This window comes from Indicator indicator, chromosome 7 (genome assembly GCF_027791375.1).
Source record: "Indicator indicator isolate 239-I01 chromosome 7, UM_Iind_1.1, whole genome shotgun sequence".
NCBI classification, from domain to species: domain Eukaryota; kingdom Metazoa; phylum Chordata; class Aves; order Piciformes; family Indicatoridae; genus Indicator; species Indicator indicator.
Window position 1 is genome coordinate 18,297,965 of NC_072016.1, and position 21,477 is coordinate 18,319,441.

Sequence of the window (21,477 nt, forward strand, 5' to 3'; positions counted from 1 at the left end):
CCCCCTGCCTTGCCATTCAGCACCTTGGAGAGCAGCTTGGTGAGCTCCTCAAAGAGGTTGGCGCAGTAGTAGTCACAGTCATAGTTAATGTACAGCTCGGTCACGAAACTAGGAATCCTCCACAGCTGAACAATGGCTTCCAAAGCCATTTCCTTCATTTCATAGGGCATCTTCGGGTTTTCCACAGTGATTATTTCCATCAGCTTCTTGACATACATCTGGCAGAAACACATGGCAGCTCAGTTTAAGAAAAGAAAAAAGAAAGCAGGACAGTGAATAGCTTTGAGGACTACAGAAATAGATTTTAGCTTCATCTTCCCACCTGACACTCCATCTTTAATAATGGCTCATTCTGAAGCAGGTTGTAAAAAGGTTTCAAGTAGTTCTACTCTTCAGTGCACCTGGATTTGCCTTTCTACAATAACGGTACAAAGGCAGGTAGTGCAGTATACCGATTCCAAAGACATCATGCAACCGGAAAAAACCTACATGGCCTACCCATAATCCACTGTGTCATTTACACAAAAGCATATTGGTATTTCAACTGTATCTTACTGCCTAGCTATATGAGTTTTAACTGAAGCCAAATAAACTTGTTACGAGACACTCACTGATACTCAAAAAACTCACCTCCAGCTGGAATTTCAGATGCTCTCTCATGCTCTCAAAGAGAAGAAAGCACACTCTGAGGGAGGCTGCATACAGATTGAGCCGCTCAACACTCAACAACTGAACAAGAAACAAATCCAAATGTTAAGAATTACAAAGGCCAGTCATTGTGTGTTTTAAGTAGCAGTACCTTGGCACTGCAAGCATCACCTGTTAACACCCTCAGAATCCACACACAGTCTCACACAGCAATGGTATTTCAACCCTTATTCTACTCCCTGGTCTCATTTTTTTTTAGCGAGGATGAATATACTTTATTCCTTTGTCCTTGTGGTAACAATTCTCTTACAGCTTTATTCTTCCGCTGAGCCCACGGACCCTTAGTGGAGAAGGAACTTGGGAGAAGACCTGCCTCTGAGATGTCCCTTGTGCAGCTTTGTCCAAAGGTTCTGCCTACTACTACACTCGGAACTTGCATCCATAATTATCACAAAACCAATTATATCAACAGTGTTATTCCACAGTAACAGTTCATTTAAACCACCTTCATCCTTATTGGCCCTTGTCTGAGGAAAATAGCACATGACAACCTCTCTGGCTTTGCAACAACACTGTTTCACTGATGTGATTCAGCATTCTCACTGCAATACAGCAGAAGACTGAGGCCTGCCAAACCTCAGACTACTAAATTCCCAAAGATTCTTTGGTCTGATCCTCCACTGTCATATGCCATGCTAGCGTAAGCCAGACTCACTTGAAATAGGTGCCGGCACAACTCCTCCTTTACAAGCCCCAAGAGGGACTGGCAGTTCGCAATGGATGCCGACTCCAGTGCAACAGTTAGCAGCTGCAAGCCCATGTGGATCATCACCTCAGAGTTGTGGCGGTCATGAGGGTTGGTGAGTGAGATAAGGAAGCGGAACAGTTCTCTAATACATGGTAGCCCGTATGGGACTAGTGCTGCTCCTAAAGGAAAAGAGAGATTAGCGCTCTTAACTTCACTTTTGCTTTTTGCAGGTGCCTAACAAGCGTTACAAATTAAATTGTTACAGACCCGCTGAGGAGTAGGAAGGAGCTTACCACCGTCTCAGCAGAAAGTGAATCACATAACGCAAAGGAGGAAGGACTCTAGCAACACTGCCCAACTCTCACCTTCTTTTTGGGAAGACTGAGTAAAACGTACACCTCGGGGATTTACGTAGTCCATGTCATGAACTGAGGCAGAGTCAGAATGTTCTGCTACAGAGGTGCACTCCTCTAAGACCTCAGGGATAGACTCGACAGAAGCCGATTGGATCTTCTCCTCCCTCAGACTTTCATTCTTCATTGATATCAGTCATTTAAGAATGAAAGAAGCAAAACAAGAGTTAACAAGCACTAGACAACCTAAAAGGAAGGATTATTTGTTCACGATTCTTTCAGAACTATTAAAAATACACAGATTGCTAATGTAAGGGGAGCAGGAAAATAAAGCTTAAAAGAAGAGTGCCTCTAGATAATCTGCAGCCCTCTCTACCCTTTCACTTCCATCTAGTTCTCATCAATTTTACCTAGCTCTAGGTTGTGAGACTAAGGTTAGGACTCGGCTTATATTTTGGCACACTATTTCTATCTACCACTCCTTAGCACTTTTAACATCAAAATATCTGCTGCTCTGAAAGGTTCCCTGCAGCTCTGATCCACCTTCTCAACAGTATTACTTTTGCAGGGAAAGTGGAGATAACGTGAAGAAAAACTTAAGGCCTCGTTTCAGGTTTGTTATATTTCACAAAAGTAATGCATGTGTACAAATGCCTACAGATTAATTTCTACAAACTCAAGTAAAATTATTAACTAAAAATATTGAGTTCTGCAGATTTCATCCATGTTTCTCCTTTAATTAAGGTTAATAGCATTGGCAGGAACATAAGTACCTAGTAGGTGCATTGTTGTGCTGCACAGTTATCATTTCTGAGCCAATGGGGATGGTCTCAAGAGAATAAAGAATCAATGTTTATGAATTTACAAATCACTTATGGCAAAGAATGTTCCAATCTTACCCTAAGCCTTGAAATAGAATATATACTCTATGACTACAAAGAGAGACAGAAAAAGAGTAAGTGTGCTAAACCCACATCTAGAGTTGAAGCTTTTCTTTATAAATCACATCCATGTACCTGGAGTTCAGGCTGATTCTGATTTTCAGTAACTTTGGCCTCATTTGAAAGTGTTCCTGCATTAAGTCCCAGAGAAGTGACCTGGTCCAAGTCTGTCAGGTCTTCCTTGGAGGTAGTCTGTGAGGACAACTCCAAACCACTGTCTGTAGCAGGGCTGACCACAGACGAAACATTTTCTGAGCTCCCAGAAGAGCTGGGAGAAGGAGCATCTATGAAAGTAACTCCACTTGCTGATGAGAAACAGAAGCAAAGAGGTAAGTATTATTCTGTCCCTCAGACACAAATTCATACATTGAATACAGCAACAAAATTTTCTTTGATCATTACTTCACACTACAAATGTTACACATTAATGTAGAGAACATCGCTAAACTAAGCTCTCTTTTGCTAGGTGACCAGATGACATACTAGCAGTTCTCCAAATGAAGCACCATAGTTGGAATCTACAGACTCAGCAAACAAGGTAGCTCACATAGTTAAAGGTGCAGAGGATTTCCATAAGTAAGGATTTTGAAAATAATCAAAAAAAGGTGTACTGTACTCTTCGATATAATTGACACAACCACTTTAAAGATAGGCATTGAGAATCAGTCATTCCTTCAAAGTGAGAATTTTAACTTGCCTATTTCCTTAACTCTCCCTAAAAAAATGGAATCCAGATGGGTCTGAAACAGTAAAAATCCTTAACTGCTCTATTTCTAAGTATGAGACAACGCTCCAAGAATCTAAGCTTTGCTTTAGGAAAAAAAAACAACCAACCAAACAAAACCCCCACACACAAATATTTGCTGCTTTCATGGTTCTGAGGAGAATTTTAAAAATATAACCCAAATTATTTTAAAAAGAGAAGATACACTGCAGGGCATGGTAATTTAGGCACAAGCCAGAGTTTATGTTATGAATTTACACATGAAACTTGTATGGTTTTGCACAGTGGTATTTTATTGCTGACCTGAATTTTGGAAATGTCTTAAGTAGTAGGACATGACTTGATTTTTAAGAAACGTAATGGAATATATGATCCATTTTGCAATCTTTTCTTCTTCACCTGCTAAACCAGGATTCTGGCCTAAAAAAGCATCATTAATACATTACCTAGCACTACAAGGTCAGTGTTAATACTTAGTAATGCAATTCAAATTTCTCCCTAAACCGTTACAGGAGTTATAATGCTGTTTAATGGAATTCAATACCTATTTGAAAATTTAAATATAATGGTGATTTATGTAGATCTCATCTGGATGGATGTTCTGAGTTATATGCAATTTGATCACATTTATAATTTCCTTAGTTTTCACCAATCATGATGTTGTGTAGAAACACATTTGGGATCATTTACAGAATAGTTTCCTGTGACAGAGTCTAAGTGTCAGAACTGGGTATTTTATGCAGCTATTGTTTCTGTTTTCCTGTCTGCTTTCTTTCACTGTTAATGTTTATGTCTGAGCTGTCAAAATGTATAGTGCACAAGACACAAAGTACTTTGGAGCTAGACAGACTCATTTATCCAGAGGGGAGGTTAAAAACAGTTCTAACTATTTAGTCTACTCCTATACAACAATAGGATATGGAAGCCCTCAAAATTACATTTTTAGCTTATAGCATTAATTACTATACCACTTCTGCAGGCTGAATCAAAGCATGTGAAGAAGGATTCATGTGTGTATCTGTTAGTTTCCTGTGCACAATCCCCTTTCAGGTACTTCTGCTATTGCCGCTACTTTTTTCCCTACAGAACTTTGCATGTCTTGTAACCATATCAAGACCTCTATTCTCCCATTAACAATTTCAAACACACCCCATATTTCCCTGGCCCTTAATGAATATAAACTTTTATTCAAATTTTATGGATCATGGGCACATGCTTTCAGTCTTTACATCTCTAGTGAGACATCTGTTCATTCACCCAGCATTGATACCTAGGCATCTGCAAAGCCCTCAGTTCTGCCACACTTCGCTCTTCTCTCATTACCACCACATCCACACACTTTAGTAGATCCTTCAGGAACACAGGAAAGAATATCTCACTTAAGCCAGCAATGTCCTGTTGCAGGAAGCCTTGCCCCCAGCTCCATTCCCCTTAGCTCTCCTCTTGTCAAGTGTTTTTGTTCTCAGTCTCTTCCATGTACCTGCTGCGCTCTTCAATTCCTCCACTGCCCATAACCTCAGGTATCTCTCTAGGTCCCCATAAACCTGTGAGGCACTTTGAAGGCAGAAAAATGCTATCATGCTAGACACAGGACCATGCTTTTCTCCATCAATACATATTCCATCTCCTTCAAACTCTTTCTCCTGGACCTGAAAAGCTACATTAAGTTTTATTGCTATATTCATCGAGAACTGAGATTAGAAAAATCTAATGCAAAACAACACATTAAGATAAATTAAATAAAGGCAGTTTCCAAAAAAAAAACCCTCTAGAACACATACGGTTTATTCTGTGGAAACAGATGTCAGCTTACCTGCAGTGTTACTAGCATTGGTAGCGGGTTGTTCTGTCCCAGGAGAGGCCTTAGTTACATGGCGAGGAGGCCTCGGTGATCTCTTCTGCTTTTTCCATTTTGAGGAATCACTCATTCCTCCAGCTCTCATTTTCAACTGAAAACCAAAGCCATTATGAACATCAGTACAGGAAAAACACACAACACAAAGCACTATGGAAGCCAACCCACAAAGGCTGTCTCAAAACCCTCAAAGTCAAGCAATAGCACTTAATTTATCACACAAATTATTCAGCATCTCAAAACCATGCAAACCAGCCCCTGACTCCCCAGTATCCACATATCAGTCAAAACTCCGTGCCCAAATCAAGGGACAATTACTGCAGTTAGTCTGCTTCCCTGTCAATACCACCAACTTTGCATTAGGGTAATTCCAGTGTTCAAGAAATGTGTGGGCATGGTTTAATGGCCATGGTGGTCTTAGGTTGATGGTTGGACTCAATGACCTTAAAGATCTTTTCCAACCTTAATGATTCCATGATAAAGAATTCTCTCAGACCTACAGGCACATCTCAAATCTCTTTTGATTTTGGCATGGTTTCCAGACTGCTAAAGGGCATGAATTAAAGTATATAAGCAACTACTAGTTATGTTTGATGCTCAATTAAAACATCAACTTTTGTACACTAAGGCTGAGAATGAAGCCTCAGCACCCAGTCCCATACTTCAGTCTGCAGTTTTGTTGCTTATGCCTCTTCATAGGTATGCCATGATCATGTTCCTTCAGGTGTCTTTCACTATTAATTTGTGTTTTCTAACGCTTTGCTAACTCCTGGTTACCACCCCTGTGGTGTAGATGCCAACCACATTCTGCTTTCACTTGTTTTCCTTCATTACTCTTCTTCAGATCTAAATCTAACCTAACCCCTTACATCCTTCTTGACCAGGATCCTACACAGATCTTTGGTTCAGCAAACAAGAACCACAGCAGGAGCAATGCAGACTGTGTGGGACTTGCCGCAACATGCCGTTATTGCAGGTGTGGAGAGATGCTCCTAAACTTCCTAAAAAGAATATGGTATTTAGTCACACAGACAATGGCAGCAGCAGACCTAAAAACAGCTTCCCTCTGAATAGAGGTATGGTAGCTGCAGTCAGTTTTTCTGATGCCGTGAGACCTCTTCTATTGGGGTGAAAAAATTAACCACTGAACAGGTCAAGTCTCCTTACCTGTCCTTACTTGGTATTCTTTGTAAATTCATCACAATTAAGTTATATTTTAGGTTGTAGTATTCCTTATTTCTTATATCCCTAGCATTAGATTTAAATTCTCTAGAAGACACCTATATTCTTTTGTGTCTTTTTTTTTGCAGCTGCCCTCCTTCCAGCTACTACTTTTCTTCAAAGGCAAAAAAACCTTCTAGGTTCTGCTACTGTTTTTCTTTCCCCTTTCCAGACAGAATTCTAATTCACTCTACACTGTTTGCATTTTTTCTTGTTAAAGTGAGCTTGTGAAAATTTGTGTTTGTTTCTAAGATTTTTGTTTGGAGTTTGATTGGTTTCTTTTTATTTGTGCTGTCAGTTCCTAATGTTCCACCTCTTATTTATCTTTCCATTTAAAAACCTCTCTGAACCTTAAATTACCAACAGTTTTATTCATTAAAGGCTTAACCTGCTAACTGGATCAGGTAGTTTTATTTTACCTACCAACTATTCTAAAAATAGCCATATTTGCTTTTTCTCCCATTTCAGTGACTTAAAAAATAAAATCTGAAGATTTATGGTTCGTTGTACCAAACTACTTCCAAAAGGAAGGAAACCTGGAAGCATTATGTGTTAAACCTAAGAAAGTTTGTTTCATGTAAGTTCAAAAATAACAGACTTTGCTTCTGGTAACTATATCATGTTGCCAAGCTCAAAAAGTTACTTGTAGTAAAAACTGGGGTGGGGGCCGGAAGTGAATCAACAAAATGGAGCCAAGATATTGCTATGAGGTAGTTATTTTGGGCCCACTCCTTTTACTCTCAGTCATGCTCCCCAGAAACATGTAACTTTTGAACCATCCTATCAGCAGGCTGGAGCTGACAGTTTAAACACTATTTCTGACCTCTCCTTTCGCACACCACCAAATACCATCTTACTTCAACACTAGCCCTTTCAAAAAAGCCCTTTTCCTCAGACACACTATCCATTTTTAGTGGTTGTTCTGTACTTTGTATTCACAGATTCATGGAATAGTTTGGGTTGGAAGGGACCTTAATGATCACTGGCTCCAACCCCCCTGCCATGAGCAGGGACACTTTCCACTAGACCAGATTGCTCAAATCCTCATTCAACCTGACCTTGAACACCTCCAGGGAGCGGGCATCCACAAACCCCCGGGCAACCTGTTCCAGCGTCACACCCCCCTTACTGCAAAGAATTTCTTTCTAATACCTAGTCTAAATCTACTGTTCACAAGCATCAATCCATTCCCTCTCATCCTACCAGAATGAGCCCTTGTAAAGAAGACCCTTCTCAGCTTTCTTGTAAGCCCTCTTCAGATACTGGAAGGCCACTATAAGGTCTTCTCCAGAGCAGCCTTTTCTCCAGGCTGAACAGCCTCAACTCTCTCAGCCTGTACCCATAGGGGAGGTGCTCCAACCCTCTGAGACTTCTCCTGGTGAGATTTCTAAGATAGGTGCCCATCTGTTATCATTTTGACAAACCTGTGCTGTCTTTCAGAGACTGAGTCAAAAAAAACTCCAACCAACCAACCATTTAGTCAGGCAAGCAAAAAGATTCAGTTGATTTTTAAAGAATCCGAAACATTTAATCAATGTACAACACATTCAGGAGAGTAAATTTATTTAGGGTAGTTGCTGCAGGTTGGTTGGGTTTTGGTTTTTTGACTGTGGGGGTTTTTTTGGTTGGGTTTGGGTTGGGTTTGGTTTGTCATGTGGGTTTTTTTGGTTGGTTGGTTGGTTGGTTTATTGTTTCTTTCTTTGTGAGTTTTTTTGAGATTTTGTTTGGGGGTTTTGGTTGGTTTTCTTTGTGTGTGTAGGGCATTTTTGTGGGTTTTTTTGTGTGTTCTGTTTTCTAAAAATTGTAATTATTTATTTGGTTGGTCTTCTTTTGTTTTCTGTAATTTTTTTGTTTGGGTATTTTTCTTTGACAATTTAACAGATGAGTGAGATTGCTCAGTAGATTTTTTTTCTATCTCATATTATCCAGTATTCCACGTTCTACACAAACAGGTATTCTTTTATTAGAATTACAAATGGAAATTGCCTAGGACTGCCTCACATATCATCATTCTCTACTGATTTTTTTTTTCTTTTTCTGTGTCCTATAAGTAACAGGTAGCAAGCTACTATGACAACTGCATAGCTTAAAACAAATAATTAAATTGCAGAAGCAAATAGAAGTATTAGAAGAAGTAACAAACAGAGTTTGGGAATTTTAAGACAATACATGTATCAAAGGACAGCAAAGTAGTATTTTTAACTTGTTTTTGTATTGAATGGAAAGGTATCAATCCCATGAGTTCTTGATTTTTATGTAATTAAAAAATGTGAAAAAAACTCATACAGTTTTTACCAAGGCATTTCTTGATTTCACTAGAAAGCTTGATTGAATGTTAACAGGCTGAGATTTTAAACCTAAGGGTTTCCTTCTTGATTAAATACTGCAAGTAAATGGTATTTAATAGATCATTAAAATATCCTTAATTTCAAACATCATCTAAATCTCTGCTTTCCTCTCCAATGATCAGTGGTACTGGTACATGGTATAGTTGCATTAGTTTTATAATTTTCAATGCTGCTCAGATTAGATCAAGCTTGCACTTCTGCAGCAAAGCCACCTGAAGTTAGTATTTAAAATACACTCTTTAGAAATCAGAGTAGAGAGGGAGCTGAGAGGTGTAGTTAATTCATCTTGGAACTCAGTACAAATTCCATTGCACTTATCTGGGTTACCTTTGCATAAAGAAATAAATACATGGAATTTTAGAAGAAGAAAATAACTAGAAGACTCCAAATGCTTCCTTTGATAGATGAGATTTTAACAACGAAACTAGGTCTATGAAGATGAAGAAAAATGTGTCTACTACAAGATTCTTTTTAAAGGGTCTGTGAGATCTCATTTTTCTACAAGCCACCTTACCTGCACTCGTTTGTTTTTCCATAAGATACTGTAAGCCTCAAGAGAAAAGGGCAGGGGCCAATGATTAGTAACTAAAGTGATTATACTAAAACATGAGCTCATTCTAGATGCAGCATAGAACTGTCAGCACACCAAGTAGCGTTCAAGACACAAAAGCATGCAGAGAGAACGCAGTCCACGATCCAAGTCCTGGAACAATCGACTCATCTCACTTACCTACCTGCCTGTACTGCAACAACTAATGAAGATCTGGTGAAACACTTTTATGGCAACTGTGAACATAACACACCTCCAAAATCTGTGAGAACTCTGATTTAGGTTCCTCCTGACTCCTACTGCAGAACTCAATGTTTAGCCACAATGCTTTTTGCAAAGGGAAACATTTCATACTTGTTTATTCTGTGTAATTCTGCAAGTCTATAGCCACTGTCTTTCCAACCTTCCCTGATCACAAACACAGGACAAAAGACTGCCAAACGCATTTCTAAGTGTTCTGCTCAGCTCCTTTTGAACCAAATAGCATTAATGACAGACAAAAATTAAAGCTACATAAAGTTTAAGAATCAGCATGGAAAACCGAAAAGGGTCCCATCCAACCTAGTTTCCCAGGGTCTCTACAACCACTCCAAAATCAGCAGTCTGCAGGCGTACAACATTTCTTTACAAGTAATTTCTACGGGAACTAACGGAACTAACACATTTCATAGTTCAGTTCAGCCCCATTCTCCATTAGCAAATACTGTGTTGGGAACCATATTTAATTCCAGTAGAAACATGGCCAAAGATGCTGAAAATGTGCAGCAGTCTCCAAATAGCTTTAGAAAGCATTGACCTCTGTGGCTTTCTACCAAGTAACAAACCTCAGAAATTCACCTTGAGTAAAACTGTTTAAGGCATGCTGGGTCAAGAGACTTCTCAGGTATGCTGCTACAGCTATAACCGATGTCAACAGCTAGGACAAAACAACACTTGAGCTTTCAGAGAACAAGCTACGTTTTTTGTGTTTCTTTTCTTCAGTTTTTCATTGTCATAGAGGACTCAAATCTTTCTCCTGACCTCCTACTCCCACTTCCTTCCTTCAGAGGACGCTGTGATAGTGTCTTAGGTGACACTCATCAAGACACTGAAAGCTGCAGTAAACCAAGGGTCTCCCTCCCAAGCCCGCCCCAGCTGCAGCCATGACACTGCAAAGCAATCGCTGCATGCATTGTCCCCAAAAGCCATGCTGTGTCAAATGAGTGGAGGGAGATTTGCTGCACACAACATAACTATCTCTCAGGTGGTGTTTACAAGAGAAGGAAAAGGGGAGTACGGTAAGAAGGGAGAAGGGAGTGAGAGACCTTCAGGTTCTTAAAGAGCAATACCCTCTCTAATTGTTTCAGGGCTTTGGGCTGTTCCCCACTACTTAGCTCCAGTTTGTTGAGGAGATATGAAGAGATCTGTGAAAGATAGGCAAACGCATGGTTTAAACAAAGCAAAATAAACCCAAAGAGAGTAACAACCTGGCAGAGTGCAAGACTGGACAGCAGACTCCTGGCATGCAGAGCAAAGAGACAGTCACAAAGGAACTGCACAGATCAGACACAAGACAGAGCATCACTTAACCGAGCTGGGAGCAGCCATAACTTGATGAGGGCAGCCTTCCTAATTTCAAATTCACCTTCACTTTATACCTTCTGTGCACATACCATGGCAATTCTGACACCTGCAGTACATTAGTAAGCTTTCCTTAGGCCAGCCTACCAACATCACAAGTCTTACCACTTTTCTACCACAGCAAAGGAAAAGCAATCATTACTGCGGTTGCTACACAAAAAGTAAAGCCCCAAGCTAGTTTCAGATTTCTACAAGTAAGCATTCAGCCTCTCAAAACACTGCTATACTGGCTCTGAAATGTACATTTAATTAACGTTGCCACATTTTTCAACTCAAAAAAAAAAACCACAGTGGAAGATATAACATTATAAATAACATATTCAGCATAAGTTCAAAGATGGTTATTTCTTCTCTAACACCCTTGCAATCCTGTTGCTCTTAACAGTAGAATCCTGTATCTTTATTGGCAGTCTTTCTATAGAGAGCATAAAGAATATATAAGCATGGAAGTATGTGTGGAGTTCCTCACACAGACTTCTCTCCACCTAGGAAATTATTACATTAATAATCATGTAAGGTCACATTTATGGTTATTTGCCATACTAATTCCAGATGCTAAAAATCTTTCTATATAAAGGGAGATGGTGGTGTTGAAGAAACCTGGACCTTTTGCTCTTAGAAAACTGCATTTAGAAAAAGGGAGAAAATGACCAGTCCACTTGGATTTGGCTGCTAACAGAGAAGGCATTGTCCATGTGAACTAAGGTTTTCACTACAGAATTCTGCACCTTCCAGAAGTCACCAAAGCTTTTTCAGAAACAGTCCAATTCCATAATGCTTTCATACTCTTTCACCAGCCTCAAAAAGTTTCCTTTCTACATAAGGAGAACTGGACAAATATATCCTGACAGCTAAGTATTAGACCTGCAGCAAATAATAAAAGATGAGAAAGAACCCGGAGAGAGAGCAGAAAACAGCAAACAATCAGAGGACATCACTATCAGGTCCCATAACTTGCTGGAGTTTTCTAGCTCACAGCAGCTGATGGCTGTTCCCAGAATTCAGACTGACTCACTTAGGCAGCAGTATCATTAACAAGATTCACTACTGGACTATGTGGGCTTTATCTCACAGAATTAATGAAGCTTTCTCAATTTAGGTGGTTAAACATGCTCTTTCAGTCTGCTAGGGACTTGCAGGAATGAAGAAACACAAGTGTGAAAACAAACAGTAGAGAGATGAGCACAAGCCTGAGCAGAACAGCCACCACAGAGCCGAGTCTTACCTTCTTCATGTTCGTTCCCATGTAGCTTTTAGGCTCTTCTTTAAACTGAGGCAACCTGAAAGACGAAGAACAAGCCAAAATATATAAGCTTTTTTAGGTTAACAAGCGGGGGGGGGAGGGGGGAGGGCGAGGAAACAAAAACAAAACCAAAAACCCACCAGTCTTTCCAGTCCTGCTGCAAACACTAGAAACCCAAAATTAGGTTTTCTCCACAAAGAGATGCTCTTAATTTATTTTCCTGACAAAATCTGCTGAGGGGAAAAAACCCAAAGCATCGATGACAGGTGCTTTCCATGCTATTACTGCTAATGGCAGTTTTGCTTTGTTGACTTTCATTGTCAATGGTCATGCAAGTACAGTTTCTTACTGTATATGTTCTCAGCAGTGGACTAATGAGATTGGTTTCTCTGATGCTGCTAAAACAACTGCTGAGCCAGAGTGTCATACACACCAGGAAGCAGTGCACATGTTATCACTAGTCTTGGCAAGCTCTTTCATTGAATTTGTAGAAACCCCAATAGTTATCTTCTATTCTGCATCATACAAACAGGATTATGGTGCACAGTGGATTCAAGTTTAAACTGAATACTTTGAGCTAAGCAGCTCCTGTTTCAGAAGTAAAGGAGGTAGACTGATCTCACCTGTGATATGAAATGACAAATGCATACAGCTCTACAACTCCATACCCCCTGCTTTCTCTTCTGCTCCCTTTACTACATTTCTGTCTTTGCTTGCTGAAGGAATAAAAAGCCTTGCAGAACAGCTTTAGCTGTCCCTTTTTCTGGAAAGCAAACTGGCCAACCCAGCTGCTGTTGTCTCTGCCTTGCTTTTCTATCCAAATGTTCATGGGCATAGACGGTGATGGTGCCTCCATGCCTTATGATTAAGGACAAAGGAGAGGATGCACAATAAGAAATTAGTAAGTACCAAGCAAAATTCACATACGTATTTGGAGAAAAAAAGTAATGCAGCCTTTCCTCTTTGCATAGATTGATCCTGACTCTACCCCACACTCATCCAGTGCACTGCACAACACAGGGTACACAGAGGAAGACAAAAATAATTGAGATCCCACTGGAATGGAGTATGAGAATGGGAAAAAAAATTATTACGAGAGCTGTGTTTCACAAGCTGTCAATTTCACTACAATCCATTTCTACTGAAATTATTTCTTTATCAGCACATTTCCTTTTTACAATACCCAGAGAAAGTCTATGATTACTTTACTATCTAGAGAAGGAGTTTTGAAGTTAAATAACTTACTTGAGTTAAAAGAAGCAATCTTAATTACCTGAAGGGTGATGAAAAGGGCAGAACATTTGTCCGAGACATACGATCTCAAGAGTTTAAAATTATCTTTGATATGTGAGGTCAAAGCTCTCAGGTTGAAATCAACATGTGGCTATTCACCCTTTCTACTCCCTCTCCTGAAGAGAACTATATTTTTAGAGCACTACTTTTTTTCTAGAGTGAAGTTTGCCTTCTATGTCCTCAAACTGGTTCCCTATCTTAAAGCTCTTCATTACTTAGCTATCCATCTCTCCTCAAAGGACGTCTTAAACCAGGCAACCATCCCTACCTTGATCTCCCTGCAGTCTGACAGGGACAGCCCACGAGAAAAGTGCCAAATCCTTCATCCCTTTCCACCTCTAAATAATGACCATTTTGGATGATTTTTCTGAGGGCCCTTAAGTGGAAGCACGGAATCTTTCTGTCCTTAGAGGGCCATCTCGGCAATGCTGAGGCAAACACAAGCAGGTTTACCTTGTGAAGAGCAGCTGCACCATGTCGACCAGAGTGTGCTCTGCAGATTTTCTCAATAACTCTGTGAAGACAAAAACAAATAACACAGGTGTCATTACTCAGTGTGATATTATCAAGAGGCTTCTTCAAGCAGACTCCCCTCCGAGCCTTGTTTACAGAGATTACGGCAAATTTATTAAAACCAGTTCCAACACCACATTACTGCAAGAGGGCCTGGAATCACACGGTGGCGCCACAAAGCTGGGGAAAAAGCAGTCAAAAGTTGTGCAGTGAACTGACAAACCTTCTTCCATGAAGTTGTAGAAAGGCACAATCATATAAAGCTCAGCAGCTTTTCATGGCTGCATGTTCTACAGCAGATCTAGTTAACACTGAGGCAACTCAATCTTTTCTTAACCAGGGAAGTATGAACAAACGTACCGCTGAGTCTCATTTCAAAGCATATGCGGAAACAGGACTGCATGATCTCACACACAGACTCATTGGTGAGGTGGGCTCCCACTGGAGTGAGCAGCAAGGTTCTCAAAACCTGCAAAGAACAGTGTACATATGTCCCAGAAGTACAACGACACTTGCATGCATTTCGAAGAGAAGGTTGGCTTCCTCAAGGACTGTCACAAAGGTTTTCCAGGAGTCATTTCAAACTGAATGCTGTCCTCAAGTAACAGACCAAATGACAAGAACAGTTTCCCAACTCACTTCTATAAATGGTCTGATATGCTGCATGCAACCCAGTATTTAAGCTCAGTAACTAGCTAACTGCACAAAAGTAGAGTCCAAAGAGGTGCATAGTTCACAGGTCTGGCTCTACAAAGGATTTTTCTGAAAAATAAATTTGAGAGCTCCATATGCTTAATTTACTCTTCCAAGATAGGATTGTCAGCACTACCACTTTATCAAGCCCTTAATTTAAACATAATTTCAATTAGGCTTTTAATTATTTTCATTTGGAAAAGCTTTTACCACAGGTATATGAGCCATGTGTTTAAAAATAAAGTCTGTCACTAAGCTCCCACAGAGCCAAAACATTGCTCCTCTCTCTTCATCTCCGTGTAACAGGATATATTCCACAATGGGCAGCAACCATTATGGTAATTACCATTTCTATCCACTTACCTGTAGGATTTTCATCAAGACAACCTCATCACTCGCATGATCTGTGCCCACAAATCGGGCATGGGTGACAGCATCTGCCATGTTCTCCATCCCCTCTGCTGTGCCCTCATGGCCAGGATCTGAGTAATAGAATAAAAATACATGACAGGGAAAGGCCACCTACAGCCTATCACCTCTGTGGGGAGACATCTACACAGAGATACTTTACTGCCATCTGCCTCCTTAAGTTGTGTGACTCAGTGAGTTGACACTGCAGGAGTAAAACTCACCGCTCAGCAACAGAAGGAGTTTTTTTAAGAGGCAGTTTTCAGAAACACTTTATCAAGAGTCTATGTACATTTGCAAAAAGATGTAACCTATCAAAGAAAATAATTACAATTCAGCTGTTATTGGTTTTGTATGTTTTTACATGTCAACTTGTAAGACTGTGTCCTATTCCCTACAATACAGCACAATCAGCTGTTAAATGCATTCAGTTGCTGCCTGGGAATGAAGAGAAAACAGCTCTTAAAAATAGGGAGCCTCAAATTTACTCCCACGAAGAGAAAATGCCAAACAGGTTCCACTAGATTGAGAAGGAAAGATTGTCTCTTGTTCTGTATCCCTCCCAAGGAATAAGAGCTGGGGAAGGAATGGACCAGTAGCTTTCCCCAGAGAAAACAGTGGACAGACACACCACAGTTCAGATACTGGAGTTACAGGCCTCCCGCTTCAATCATTCATCAAGGATCCTTCTCTCTATTTCAGACTTTTGTAGCTACAAACAATGGTGCAGTTGAGAGAATGTTTAGGATGAGATTGTTGCTAGTAACAGTATCTTGTGCCACATTACAGTGGCTTCAAAAAAGCTGCCTCCAGCTTTGATTTCATTCTCACTTAAACAACACATCACTGGGCAAGAATCTTGTTACCTTCCTACCTAAACAGTCATTAGGAAAGAAAAGAGACAACCTAAACACTGGCTAAGACCTCATTAATTGGCAATGGGGCTCCAGCAAGGACAAAGCTGACATGAGAATCAAGCAAGACCTGTGAACTCTGCAGAGAAACTTTGCAACTTCCTCTGACTCCAATTGTGTTCGCACCTAGAAGGGGCTAAGTTCTAAGTGTTAAAGAAAGCTGCCCTTACTGGAATTCCAAGAGAGTAGCCTCCACCACACATTGTGGGGATTATGAAAGTTTGCAGGACAAGAAACATGTCACAGTTCCACAAAAATGAAATGCCATCAGTGTACTTCAGAATCCTATACATTTGCATAGGAATAGCATTTCACTTTTGCCACCTCTTACACATCCCTAGTAAGAGTAGAGCTTGCCTACTTTTGACATAATTCTCTTTCTCACACACACAAAATAATTCTTCATAGTTGAGACTAAGTTTCTCTCCTGATTCTCTAGTTATAACTCATTGAGCTATCCAGGACTCTGTTCTAAGACCAGTAGGTCAGTTTTTACCTGCTTTGGCAGCAGCACTCATCAGGATACCAAACTCTGAAATGCTTATCTAATGCTGTGAAGCATTAGATAAGAAGTTTGGCTGTCAAAGGCAGTTTTCTGGTTCATAACACAGTTGGAAGCTACCAGTCTTTTACCAAAAGCAATAAAATAAAAGCAGAAGCAATAAAATCAGCCAACATATATTGGTGCCCCATGCACACTTACTCACAAATGGAAGTAATAGCTTAACCAAACCACCAATAATGATGTAGGATCCTTTTATATTGCCTCAATTAAACTTGGCAAGGACCAGTGGGGTGCTACAATGCCAGCACCTACATTAGCATTATTAACTAACCTCAACAGCCACAGTGGAAAGCAGGTAAGTGGGCATCAAGAGGAAAAAGACACTTGCTGGAGAAAAGGCTCCCACAAGTAGAACACAGTTCATTCCTCTTCCAGTAGAGGTGAGTTGCTCTAGGGTTATACTAAATCCAAAACACAACACTGCAGCAGCTACTAGTATGAAAAGTAACTGTATTCCAGCAGAAACCAGGACAGCAATACATTTAGTCATAGTTACAGAGAAGTTACTCATGTGAAAAGGAAATGCAAGTTGAGCCTATGCTGCTTTAACAGATCTATGACTACTGCTTTGCTGTTCTAGTCTCTATCTAAAAAATAAACACACCTCTCTCCCAACACACATCATGCCTGACTACTTCAGTCCTGGCTTCCTGGAACAGCTCCACAAATTCAGGTCAATTTATAAAGCCTCTTGAGTTCAATTAAAAGCAAAGACACTTCTACTTTGCAGAAATAAGATAGAGAAAAGATCAGATTGCTTCTTTTCTCCCTTGTGAGTAAACAGTATTAAAAGATGTGTCAATGCCTGCTCATAATCACTAACAAAACCCCCAGTTCGTATGAAGCAAAATATCAGTTTGAAAATTGCCACTTACAATGCAAAGGTCTGGAAACCCCTTCTAGAGTTACACATTCCATGGGGGGTGTACTCTTACAATCAGTGGCAGAAAGTCGAAAATCCAGGCTCTCAACCATCAGGGAAATCCAGGAAAGCCAAAAGCCTGCTCAGTAATGCCTTAAATGGAACTAAAATAAATCACTAAGGAGACAGTAGAGCTAGAGAGAAGAACAAGCTTCAAACTCCTCAAACAGCAAGTCTTCTTACTGGAAGTCGAATGACAGTTACTCACATACAGATATATAGTTTTGAGCAACAGCAGGAAGAGCACTTACCTTTTCTGAAAAAAATGACGAAAAATACAATTCTGAAATTCAGCCACTAGTCTTCCTATAGCTAAGGTTTGAGCTCCTCAAAAAAGCTGACAAAATTAGTGCAAAACTGCTGAATAATGAAATAACTCATCTGAGGGATAAAAATCAGAGTTTAGGATTGTTGCATACTCTTCTTGTACTTCAAAAATTGCTGTGTAATTTATTGACTGTAGCTCTTGAAACAGTAGTACTTTTTCAGAGCAGAGCATAATCCCTGTAAGGCAAACTATTCCAACTAAACCACACACATGGTGGACATCAAGTCATTTCATCTAACTGAGCTGTGACTGCACACTATAGTGACTGTGGCATCCTCAGAACAGATCTTTGCATTTCAGATTAATGAGAAGTCTCAAAGGCTACTCAAGAGTTATTATCTTCTAACTGGTTTTAAAACATGCCTGTCAGCAATACTGGCCTGAAAAGCAGACAGATAACCACCTGCTGACATGTGACAAATAAGAAAAACAGTGAAATGGCCTAAGGTTTAGCAAAGAAACGCTTTGGAAATAGGAAGGGAAAGCCATTTTAGCAAAGACCATTATCAGAGGAGTTTGGCTCTTTCACTGCCCACTGGTTTTTGACCCAGTGTGTACAGCAAAAGCCATCCACTCACAGAATAGACACAGCTAATGGTGCTTTTGAAAAAAGTGCTGGTTTCACCTGTCAATTATGCAGCTCCACAAATATCAGCCACACTGAAATTTCCCCTCTGTAGTTATGCCAGAGTCTGTCCTTACTTGTTCCATACAGTTTGAAACAGATTCATATACTAAGGACAGTTTTAAGCATCTCCTACGTTTAGGCAAACAGTCTTTAGACTACCTTTAGGCTTATATTACAAGGAGAAATACACAACCAAAAAGCTTTAATTTAACAACACAACCCTAGCCAGATGTTCAGTCAGCACCACTAATCCCAGCCTCACTAGTATCTGGAGCAACAGGAAGGACAAGGCCACTGTGAATGTCACCTGAAGCAGCAACAGATGTCTTAGATTACAAATTCTTCTCCACAACGAAGACCAGGCAGAGGGTCTTCCACTATGGATCTCAAAGACACATGCTTACCAACAGTTACAGGAATGCACCCTTGCTGGAGTGACTTAACTGATACTCTAAATAACAAGTAGCTAGAGAAACGCTACAACACTGAACCACATTTTCCCGTTTCTGCCTCAAATCAAGTATTTCTAACCAGTTGCCTATAGAGACGTTTTCTGGAGTTCTGATCCTACTCTAACCACAGAAGAAGAGTTCAACCCTCATTCTGTGTTGAAACTAACACATTTTGCATTATTGCTTAGTCCTTTAGAGGCACGTTTACAGGCTCATTTATTAAGATTTCTTTGTTGACCTATGAAATTACATGAATACTGCATCATTTTCATTATTTTTTGCTACTTAATTATACCCAACACTGCCCGCTAATTGATGTCTTGATACACTACATTTCCATTACACTCTTTTTTTTTTTCCCTAGAAGTCTCCAGTTTTCTTTATTTTAATTTGAGGTCTTTCCCACAGAAATGCCCAACATTAAGCCCTTTCTTTCTCTGACTTACCTTATGTTAACTGCAATGAATAAAACATTTAAAACAGCATCAAAAATTCAACAGTGCTCACTTACAATGTAAGGGAGGAAAACAACTGAGAAATTTGAACTTGAGGGAGAGCAAAACAGGTAAAAGAATTCTCTCCAAATGAGACTGTATAAACAAACATAGATAACAAGTTTTGTAATTCACACAGGTATCACCAGAAAGTACTAACAGAATTTACATCCAAAAAAAAAAAAAATCAAGCACCAGTAACAAGGGAGAAGGCAGACAGAAAGCCAGCTAATGAGTTACCACAAGCCAGCTGAGCCATGGGAACCGACCACATGCACATTATTGTTCTTTTACAAATATAAAGAGGAACGTGCACATTTGAAAGTCTGAGCAACAGCAAAACTGTCTCTGCCACAACAATTGTGACAAGCAAAGGGTACTGGCACACCACTGAACAGGGTCTGGGACCAGGCCAAAAAACACCCTCAGTCTAGAGCAGAAATGTTAGTTCACAAAACTAAATAAATTCTACTGTGTTTATGTATATTAGAACAATCCAATATGGAATTCTCCCCTCCCTGGCCTTTTTGCTCAGACTGCATGAAAAAGCAGTTGGTGACCACCACAGTTCAACAGAAGGCCATAAGCACAAAAGGCAGTCAGGGCAGACCAGAAGCTTTGGCTTTTTTTTCACCCATTGCTGTAGCACTGTGAAAGACCAGATGTCCATTTCCCCAGCATTAGTGATAGCTTTCTTATTTCCACAATCTCCTCATTAAGACTGCATGCATGTATCCTGGCCAAAGACATGTCTCAAGAAGATACATTTGCCTGGCATTTTGGTAAATCCCAGGATCCCACATAACATACCTATTAGTGCATATGACAGGAACTTATTCACAGAGGTGAGGGCCAATCCAGTTATGGGACCTGTAGTGTCTTCAGAACGGATTACTTCCAGGAAAGGCCGAAGAAAGACGTTGGGTTCTATTTCGGAGAGCTCTGTTAAAATAAAAATAATTTCGAAGAGCCATTACATTACACTTGAATCATTAGGATACATTTTCTCTAAGAATCTACAGAAAGCTTACTATCAGAGGAAGTCTCAGAAGGATAGTGGGAAAGTCAGGGTTGCTTTTAAATATACACACATGTGCGTGCACACACATGCACACGTATATATAAAGTGATGGTTTCTGAAGTTCACTTTCTGATGATATTCAAAAGAATATTATATAAACACCACAGAACCACTGCTGCCTAAATTTCTGCTTTAATTAACTGGCAGATATAGTTGCATCCTCCTGGTGCTGCTGGGATTGTGTGATTACATTAACTACATAGGCCTTGCCCACCTTCCCTCACTTCTGTAACATCCTACTATATATACAGCCTCATGCTAATTATATGCATAATACAAATATACAACCAGATTAGCTGGATCTCTTGCAGCTCTTTGAATACAAATTGTACTTCTGCAACACTAGAAATTTGCTTGGCAAAGAGGAAAAAACCACAAGACAAATTTAAAAATTCTTCTGTATAGTTTTCAGAATATCTGTATAAACCTCTCAATCACAGTAGAAAAAAAGGGCACTCTTCTCTACTTGCTGCTTTGGGCAGCAGGTATCCTCTCTAAAGCTACAACACAAGAAGATAGATGCTCTGAGCTGTTACGATGGTGAAAGAACAACTAAGGAGCTTTCTGAACTTTTCAAGATTATCAGTGGAGGATTTGGGAATGAAAAAAACCACAGAAAAGAACAGTGAGAACTAGAGATAGTGACAATATCTGCCCCTCCCCACCCCCCAAAAAAACAAAACCCCAACACAAAAACCAAAACCAAACCAACAAAAAAAAACCCCACCAAACGAAAAAACAAAACCAGAACACAACAAGGAAAAAAAGGAATCAAGTTAAGATGAGTCTTGAGGAGGATTTAGGAGAAAATGCATTAAGAAGCAGGTGAAGGCAGTAACAACACAGCCAGTACACAGGCAAAGAAGAGTGCATTAAAAGTAACTTTAATAATCCTGAGACCAGAAATATTTAAGTACAAATACTTGGATCAAGCT

The 21,477-nt window shown here is 39.9% G+C and overlaps 1 protein-coding gene across 1 annotated transcript in view; it reads right to left on the reverse strand.

Annotated features, from left to right (window-relative positions):
- GBF1 (golgi brefeldin A resistant guanine nucleotide exchange factor 1) overlaps positions 1 to 21,477 on the reverse strand; it is a 98,599-nt gene that overhangs the window by 23,400 nt on the left and 53,722 nt on the right. Inside the window, exons 3-14 of the mRNA XM_054382601.1 lie at positions 20,272 to 20,403; positions 15,114 to 15,232; positions 14,418 to 14,526; positions 13,998 to 14,058; positions 12,234 to 12,288; positions 5,228 to 5,363; positions 3,545 to 3,553; positions 2,766 to 2,995; positions 1,762 to 1,930; positions 1,364 to 1,575; positions 631 to 729; positions 24 to 218 (exon numbers count right to left, since the gene is read on the reverse strand). Of these exons, the coding sequence (XP_054238576.1) occupies positions 24 to 218; positions 631 to 729; positions 1,364 to 1,575; positions 1,762 to 1,930; positions 2,766 to 2,995; positions 3,545 to 3,553; positions 5,228 to 5,363; positions 12,234 to 12,288; positions 13,998 to 14,058; positions 14,418 to 14,526; positions 15,114 to 15,232; positions 20,272 to 20,403 (1,526 nt within the window). The remainder of the gene's footprint in view (positions 1 to 23; positions 219 to 630; positions 730 to 1,363; positions 1,576 to 1,761; positions 1,931 to 2,765; positions 2,996 to 3,544; positions 3,554 to 5,227; positions 5,364 to 12,233; positions 12,289 to 13,997; positions 14,059 to 14,417; positions 14,527 to 15,113; positions 15,233 to 20,271; positions 20,404 to 21,477) is intronic.